The sequence below is a fragment of the Hipposideros armiger genome, unplaced genomic scaffold (genome assembly GCF_001890085.2).
Source record: "Hipposideros armiger isolate ML-2016 unplaced genomic scaffold, ASM189008v1 scaffold_591, whole genome shotgun sequence".
Taxonomy (NCBI): domain Eukaryota; kingdom Metazoa; phylum Chordata; class Mammalia; order Chiroptera; family Hipposideridae; genus Hipposideros; species Hipposideros armiger.
The window spans coordinates 934,463-943,359 of NW_017731941.1; the positions used below are offsets into that span (position 1 = coordinate 934,463).

Below are 8,897 nucleotides of genomic sequence, written 5' to 3' on the forward strand. Positions count from 1 at the left end.
TACCTATTTCTCCCAAGAGAAAGACAGGACTGTATGTCTTCTCTACCTCTGGTCCCCAGCACCCAGCCTTGTAAATGAGCCCAGGGCTTAACCCCTGAATCCAACATGGGTGCTAATTCCCTCCCTCACCAACCTGATCCCAGCCCCACCCAACTCTTTTCAAGCTCTTACTTCATCCTCACTCCACTTTTGACTTTAACTGCACCCTCACCCCAACAGCACACACAGGAAAGGAATAAAGGCAGGTATTCCCCATGTCCAGGGGACTTCTCTCCTGTCCTGAAGGAAAGACTTAGCATTTTGAGCCCACTTGAGTCTGCAGAGGTGAGTGAGGGGTGGAGCCTCAGCGTGGCGGGCTGCAGTGAAAGAGTTCATTCCTTAAGGACAGTTGCTGATTAAGAGGCCCTCCAACTGCAGCTGACCCCTGTCTCTCCCTGCAGGGCAAGCTGGGGTGGGGACCTGGGCGATGCACGGTCCAGACCTGGCCCGGTCTGTTAGCACCCTCTAGAGGACCGTTCTATTGCCAGAGCTGGCTTTGGGCAACCAAATCTTACACTGCCTCCTGGCCTCAGCAGCTCTCTGGACTTACTGCCCACCATCCACCACTCCATCTGGCAGGTCTCCTTGCAGTGTGCAGACCAGCAGCCATTCCGTTTTATCTCAGCACTGTGTTACCTACTCAAATCTCACACTGCTTCATCCTTGGAGGCCCAGCCATAACATAGCCAGGCAGCTGGCCCCCTGGCTTGCTCCTGACCCCACCTCTGTAACTGAGCTCCTGCAGCCCTGGATTGGAGCCCCACACTCTGGTTGACTTTGGTTCCTTCACAGAGGCTTCGATTGCTGTCCCCAAAGGAAGTGTATTCGAGGACAGGGTCTAGGATCTCCCCTCCGCTGTTCAGACGGGGGCTTCCAGGGGATAAGAGCCAGGTTCATTCTTCTCCACCCCAGATTAGGGACCCCCAGAGCACCGGGCTTGGCTTTCTACCTCCCATCTCAGACTGGGGTTTCCCTGCAAATAATATATTTTTTTAATATCTTAAGAAGGCTCCTATGTCTTCTTTCCCCTCAGACTGAAGAAGTCCAGGGTCTGAGTCTCCCCTTCATTCTTCAGCGTGGGGGCTCCCTAAGGACTGACCCAGGGTCTCCTCCCCAATTCTGGCCGCTGATCTCCAGAACTTTTCAGTCCCTCTTCTGTGCAGCTCTCCCCACAGCCAGGAGCTAAGGAGCCTCCCCCAGATCTGGGGCCTGGGAGGGTTTCCTCTGGCTCCAGGCTGGATACCAGGCTTGGAGGCCAGGCCCTTTCTCTGGGACCATGAGGCCCAGCACCCACCAGGAGTTCCACCTCTGACCTCACAAGAGCTGCCTCAGAATCTCCGCTGGCGGGAGAAGACATGCTATTTCAGGCAGTGCAACTGGACTTGGTTCAAGTGGCACGGGCCAAAACCCTGCCCCACTGACCTCTCCCCTGGAGGAACAGAGCAGAGCCGCCCCAAGGAAAGCTGAGAGGCGGGCTCTCAACTGGGGATACAGCGGAGCCCGAGCTGCGGAAGTATCCAGAGCCTGGGACATTCATGGGGGAACAAGACCAAGACCTGCTGTAACTGAGAAGCCCCCAAGGCGAATGCTGAGAAACCTAAGGCACTTCAGCAGAGTGAGTCTGGCTCCAGGCAGGGCTAGGACAGGGGGCTCCCTGGGGCCCAGGCCTGGAAGTGCTACCCTCTGGGGACCAGATGGGAGGAGGTGACCATGGGACTATCTAGGAAAAGAACCCCAGCTGGGAGGTGAAGGCCTGGATGTCTGTTCTGGTTTCGTCCTGAGTTGCTGTGTGGCACTCTCTGCACTTTGGTTTCCTCACCTGTAAAGTGACTGTTGGGAGGACCAGGGTTGAAGGATGTGTTGAGCTGGGCTGTCAGCAGAGTGTGGGGGTGGAATGGGGGAGTGGAGACCAGTGACACTGGACCAAAGCAGAAGGGATGCAGGTCAGAGAGATGGGTCCATTGCTGGCTTTGCTGGAGTGGTTTCTTCCCCTAGGTTCCCCTTTCCTGCCCCCAGAGGATTTCTGAAATCACAGCTAGGGAGGTGAACCTGTGCTGCAGCTAGAGGGAACTGGGCTAGAAGCAGAATGGGAAAACTCAAGGGTTTTGTTTATGCTGTCATTTGGGAGAAAAGTGGGAATACAAGGAGGAATTTTTCAGGAATGGTGAGAAATGTAGACTTTGTTTTGAGGTGGGGGTATGAATTAACTAAATTTTTAGGACCTCATCGTGTGTGTGTGTGTGTGTGTGTGCGTGTGTGTGTGTGTGTGTACGTGTGTGCACATGTGTGCAAGGAAGAAGCCCTGGAAAGTCACAGTTTAAGTCAGCAGCAAGGGGGCTTGAGGTTAGACTAAAGGCAATAACAGCCATATATGTGAGGATGGAGCCACCGAGGGGACTCTGTAGGCATGTCTACTGTCCAAAGCTGGTTTGCAGACTTGGGAAGGTCAGGAGGACCTCTGAAGGGCCTGGTCCAGAGGTCAGGGGTCCTGAAGCCAGTATAGAGGAGGTGGGACTCCAAGGCCTTTTCCCATTGGCTGAAGCACACCCACTTCCCCACCCCTTTCCAGCTTGGCTAGGTTGAGGGATTGGAACTGGCAGGAGCTGTCCCTGTGGCTTCCCTCTTGTGGGGGCTGAGGTCTGATAATAATATGGGGCCAAATTCTGTGCCCCCCAGCCCTAGTGACCTCTTTTTGGCTCCACAGCATCTAAAAATCTCAGACAGAATATGACTCAAGCGCACAGGAAGAGGCGGTAAGCACCCACCCATTTCCCTATGCCAGCCTCCCACCCCCCACCCAGAGCACCCACTACCCTCCCTGCCCCACTCTCAGCCTCTCCCTCATGGCAGCTGATGCCCCCAGACCCCCTTCTCCTCATCTCCCACTAGCCCGTGGGGCCCAGAAGAAGGCTCTCTCAGACTTGTGCCCATAGCCAAGCACAGGCTGGGTCCTGGGGTGAGGGGAGGCTCAGAAAAACCTGAATGAGGGTCAAGGGGTGGGTCAATGGGTTCCAACTGCTCCTATGTGGGTGGTGCTTAATTGCACTGAAATCACTACCTCTCACCCTATCAGGCTGAGGCTTCTTTGGGGTGAAATAAAAGCCGAAGTTTTTGCAATGGCCAAGGCCCTGCCTACATAGTCGCTGCTTCCTCTTTGACCTCCCTCCACCTCACCCCACTATCCCCACTCATCACAATGACCACCCTTCCTTTCCTTCAGACATGCTCAGAGTCCTTCAAGGCGTCCCTCTGCCTGAAACACTTTTCCTAGAGTTATCCACATGGCCCATTCCCTTACCTCCTTTGTGTCTTTGCTCAAATGGTACCTTCCCAGTGAGGCTTATCCTGATTGGCTTATTTAAAATCATACCCACCTCCTTTTCCTTGCTGTCTTTCCTCACAGGACATGCTAACTCTAACATACAAATGTACTTGCTTATTGCATCTCATTGCTGCCTGTCAGCTCCACATGAGTGGGGATACTTGTCTGTCTGTGCGCTCTTGGATAGAGAGAATGAATGGTTTCCCCTCTGTGCTGATGACATTGCTGTCTCCAGCCCAGGGCTCTCTCCTGTTTCCAAAGATCCACTGGTGTCCCACAGGCAACTCAGTCCCAGTTCAAAACAGCCTCCTCCACTCTCCCCAAGCCCACTCCTCTTCTTGTGCTCTCAGCTCAGTTGAAGATCCCCTTTTCCTCTGTTGCTCAAGCCAGAAGTCAAGACCTTGTCCTTGACACTTGTCTCCCCTGTGCCTGACATCTAGTCACCAATCTCCTAAAATATCTAGAATGTGTTCACTCTCACCTTTCTTCTACCATCTTGTTTCCTCACGGACACTGAGGGCACCCTCTACCCTTTCTTCAAGTCTCTTCAGGCCTCACCTCCTGCCCACGGGCTTCTTACCTCTGATGGTGTTGCTATTATCCATCTTGCCCACTAGATGGAGCAATCCAAGAGTGAGGACTGAAATTTTACTTTGTATCTGGTGCCTGACTTAGAAGTAGATGCTCAGTAAGTGTTTGTTGAATGAATAAATGTTGGTTAGCAGATTAAATGGTTGGCTTGAGATTATTTGGGTAATTTACTGTTGGTTGGTTGGTTGATTAGATAATTAAATGAACTAGTTAATAGGAGAGTCAGTTAGTTGGTTAAGTTGTTAAATTGATTAGTTAGCCAAAGAATTGGCTGGTGAGTTGTTAGCTATTTAGTTCCTTGGTTAGCATATATTACTTAGGTAATTATCTGGTTGTCTGTTTGTTTCTTTGTAGGCTAGTTTTCTTAGACATCCTTTTCTTATTCTACACCCTCCCTTTGAGCTATCTTATCTATGCCCATGGATCAAATGGCCACCTATGATTCAGTGACCTCAAAATGTAGGTCTCTAAACAAGACCACACAACCAGCTGCCTCCTTACGGGTCCTCCCCACCCAGGTGTCTGGTGGGAATCCTCAAACTCAACACACCCAGAAAGGGACTCTGGTCCTCCTACCTAAGCTGGCAGCTTCTCTCCTGTGCCTCATGTGTCACTCTGCTGCTCTAGCCAGGATCTGGGGTCATCACTGACTCTTCCTTTTCCATTCTCTAATCAAACACCAAGGTCTGTCAGTTTGACTGTCTTCTAGCCATCTCCACGGCACCTTCTTGACTCAGGCTGCCATCACCTCTCAGCCTGTCTGTGGCAGAAGCTTCCTGATGGTTCACCATGGCTCCACACCTGCTCCCTCATCCCAGCCTCCATAGAAGAGGCAGTTCTGCTCAAATCCTCCACCTAGCCCCCTGGCTATCTGGGTTGACCCCGTAACATGGGCCTTGAGGCCTCCTGCCACCTGGCCCTGTGCTCCTCTCTGCCCATCTCATGCTACTTTCACTCCTCTCTCTGGCCGGCTCATCCTTGCAGAGTTCTCTGCCCATCATGCGCTCTCGTAGCTGCAAGCCTCTGCCCATGCCATTCCAATGCCCAGGACTCCCCCCACCTCCCCGGATGCCCCTTTACCTGGCCAGTCTTCTATTCTTGACCTAATTTTCTCTCTCCCTGGGAGAGAGCCTCCTACCCTCTCCTCTAGGTCCTTTGTTTCCTCCCTACAATCCCCTGCTGCTCACTCTTCTCCTGTGTTATCACTCCTCATACTTTATAGTAATTGCTTAATTAGTGGTTTTTCTTCCTAAGAGCAGGGATCATGCCAATGTTCTTTACTACAGTGCTTGACATAGCAGGCATAGTAGGCATTCAATAAAATCTTTGGTTTGGTGGCTGGTTGGGGGTTATTTGTTGTTTACCGTGTCTTACCTGCTGTGTGGGGAGGAGAAAGGGGCCCCGCTTCCAGACTCTCTTGGTGTCCTTGACTTCTTGCCTCTCTGGCACCTTCCCAGGACCGTTCTTGGGTCTCTGCCTGCCTCAGGCTGCTCACAGCCTCTTCTGTGGGGCTGAGGAAGTCGGTCACGGGGGCGAGGGGACCCCTACGTGATGCTGCATGGGAGCTGGAGATGGATGGGAGCCAGTGGATCGTCCAGGCAATTCTATATCCCCTCCACATGCACAGCCCTGGGTTTGTTTCCCTTGGGTGAGGACAGAGCAAGGACTGGGGTGGGTGAGATATGAACATGGGGTCTCAGCCAGAAAAGGAAAAGGTGTTTTATCTATGCCTGGTTTACATTTCTCCTTCTGCTTACTCTTTGCTGCTGTGAGGCTGGGGAAATTCAGGGTGGGGTGGGGGGTGATGTTGCTATCCTGAGCAGGGTAAGTGAGTGTCTGGCCTCACCTCTAAGATCACACTTAGAGTTATCTGTACCCCTCCTTCTCTTTAGCTTCCAAACCCCATCTCCTTCTCCAACAGATGTTGGAGCCTGTAACTCACCTTTTCATCTGTTTATCCAATCATGCGTCTATTAAATAATTTATCAGGCATCTACTATGTGCCAGGCACTGTAGATCTAGTGAAAAATAAGGCAGATAAATTCCCCAGTTTTCATTCATTCAACAATATATATTGTACACCTACTATGTGCCTGGCACTGCGCTAGACACTGAGAATACATCGAGGAGTAAGATTCAGTCCCTTTTATCCTCTCTCCCTCCCTCTCATTCATTCATTCATTCATTCATTCACTCACTCACTCACTTACAAATGTTTGTTTGTGTTGACCTGGTTGCAGAGCCTGCTGCACTTTACAGGCCCTTCATCTGTGGCAGAACCTGGTGCATATTTCAGGCCTGAGCACTGTTTAGTGCGGGAGCAGACTTTGCCCCACCCTGTGCTGTTTGCAGAGTGCCTTGTGGTTGCCAGATCCTACCTAATGTCTTGACCGTGTCCCCAGAGATCTGGTCCCTGCAGGTAGGCAGGCAGACAGACAGACAACTGACCTCCACTTTCTTGCCTGCTCTCTCCCACCTGCTTCTTTCCCAAGGCTCATTGGCACCACAGATGGCATTCATCAGATCCCTAACTGCCTCCTCTGCAAAGTAGCCTCGTTGGTGTCCCCTTCCCCCTGGCCCAGTCCCCACCAGAAAGAAGAAGGGGCATGACCTGGCCATGTACCCCCAGTCCCTCTCCATATGCCTCTGGCTCTCAGGCATCCCAGCAGCCCTGGGCAAGAGGAGGCGTGTGCGGAGAGGCCGCTGGGTTACGCATTAACCCAGCCAGGAGCTGAAGGGCCGATGGGCAGCAAGCGCACTTGAGTCTCACGTCTGCCCATGGGCTCAGGCTGCTGCTTCAGGTCCACCTGCAATTCCAGGATGGCCTCATCGCCTGCGATAATAAGGGCGCAGGCAATACTGCAGAAGGAAATGGTGCGAGAGTTCCTGGCCGAGTTCATGAGCACGTATGTCATGATGGTGAGTGGGTGGGTGGCACAGGGTGGGTGGGCTCTGAGGAAGGGGCAGGAGCCTCAGGACTTCAGGAGGGGGTGCTCAGTAAGGGCAATCCATGACCCCCTTCCCACTGCTTAACCCCGGGGTCGCATTGTCTATTCCCCGGCCTTGGAGCTGGGAGCCTGAAGGTGAAGCATAGGAAAATAAGGTGAGAGCTCTGTCTTCCTCACCACATCTTTTTTTGGAGATAAAGGGCTCAGAATATGTGGGGGCAGAACAAAATCATGGGCTGGGGGGTGTCAGAAGGCATGGCTGGAAGTCGGGAGAAGGGAAAACAAGAGGAGAGAGATTGGAGAGAAAGCTGAGTGTCAGGCTTTGAGAATTAATCCTGAGGGTAATACGGGGACACTGCAGGCTTTCCAGCAGGGGAACGCTGTGGTCAGATTTGGAGTTTAGAAGGAAATCCTGGGTGCAGTGTGGAGCTTCAGCAGAACGGGCAAGGCTGGAGGGAGCAGAGCCAATTAAGAGACCGTTGTAATGACCTAGGATAGAGAGAGGATGGCGACTGGTCCAGGGTTGGAGAAGAAAGCACATGTTTGAGACAGTTGTAGAAGATGGAATCAAGGAGGCTTTGCAAGCCACAAATGTGGGATAGGTGCCAAGGGAGCCATTCTGAGCTCGGGGCCCCGCACAGGGCAAGACGTGAGGTCAGTTTGGACGTAATCCGGTGAGGTCCTGGGGGAGAAACCTGGGGGGCGGTTGGATATAGAAGTCTGGAGCTCAACAGAGTGGCTTGGGCTGGAAGTAGAGTTAGAGTTCATCAGAATAGGGATGGTGGTTATAAAAACTGTCCAGTGAGGGTGTATAGGAAAAGAAAATAAGCTGAGGACAGAGCCTTGGAAAATGAAGAGGGGAACACCGCGAGTCCTGAGAAGTACTGGCTTGACAGGTGGGAGGAGAAGATGGAGGGAGATCAGGTTACAGAAATGTGTGTGTGTGTGTGTGTGGGGGGTCCACAGGAGGGAGTGGTCAGCAGTGCACGAGGCTGCAGACAGGCCAAAAAAGATGACACTGACAAGGATCTGTAGAGATTGGCGACATGGAGGTCACTGGGGACCTCGGCCAAGGCTCTTTCAGTGGATGATGGGACAGGTGCCAGACCGCAAGCAGGAGGTGAGGTTTCTCGGAAGCTCCCTCTCTCTCCACCTGCTTCGGCCCTGCCACTTCCCCCAGCCAGCCTCTGCCTTTAAGCTGTAGCCATGCTCGTTTGCACCTTATGGAGGGTACAGGTCCATGAAAAGAAGGGGCAGCCTCTGGGAAGGGAAGCAAAGATGGCCAGGAACACGCCAGAAGAAGTGGGGGAAAGAGAGGCAGTGTGTGTAAGAGTGAGTGTCTGTGCAGTGAGTCACTGGATAGGAGATTATGGGGTTCACAGAGCCCAGGGGACTCTGGACACCTGGCTTCTTATTCTGATCCTGCCACTGAGTCACTATCTGGACTTGGGCAGATCTCTCGGTGGCTCAGAGCCTGTCTTCTCAGTCATGAAGTGTGCTGAACGAGGCCGTAATGGGAGCTAGATTTGAATTCCGGCTCTGCTATTTTCCAGCTGTGTGATCTTCCACAAGTATCTTAACTGTTCAGAACTTGAGCTTTCTTGTTGGTAAACATGACACCAACATCGAGCTGGCAGACTTATGTGAAGAAGGCCAAGAGCCCAAAACCCAGTAAACACGTAGGACACCTGTGTTGGTCCCTGGTCATTATGACAAGAGCTCTCAGTTGCTCTCCCCTCCCTGCCTCCCACCCTTTCCCCCTCCCCTATTCCCCGCCCTGCTGCTTGGCTCCTGAGCTATGAAGACAGCACTGGGTTTTGTCCCACCTAATCCAGGGCAAAGTAATTCATTTATGACAAAACATTCCAGCCCGTGACGGCTGTTAAACCTTGGAACCGTGGAGGCAGAAGGGTGCCTCCTTGGAGAGCTCTTAGGGAAAACAGGTACCGCCCACATACACTGATGCCCGCCCATGTCCGTGTTTCTCTTCCTTTCGT

General features: G+C 52.6%; 1 protein-coding gene across 4 annotated transcripts in view; it reads left to right on the forward strand.

The window, feature by feature from the left end:
• The first annotated feature begins 1,490 nt into the window (after nt 1-1,490).
• Nucleotides 1,491-8,897, forward strand: part of AQP7 (aquaporin 7) — a 21,411-nt gene continuing 14,004 nt past the window's right edge. Inside the window, exons 1-3 of one of the 4 annotated variants that reach the window (XM_019624467.1) lie at nt 1,492-1,654; nt 2,744-2,792; nt 6,772-6,871. In XM_019624467.1, coding sequence (XP_019480012.1) covers nt 2,767-2,792; nt 6,772-6,871 — 126 coding nt within the window. In that variant the 5' untranslated portion in view covers nt 1,492-1,654; nt 2,744-2,766. Of the gene's footprint in view, nt 1,655-2,743; nt 2,793-6,609; nt 6,872-8,897 lie in introns of those variants that run through there. The other 3 variants (XM_019624468.1, XM_019624466.1, XM_019624469.1) reach the window with 3 other exon arrangements.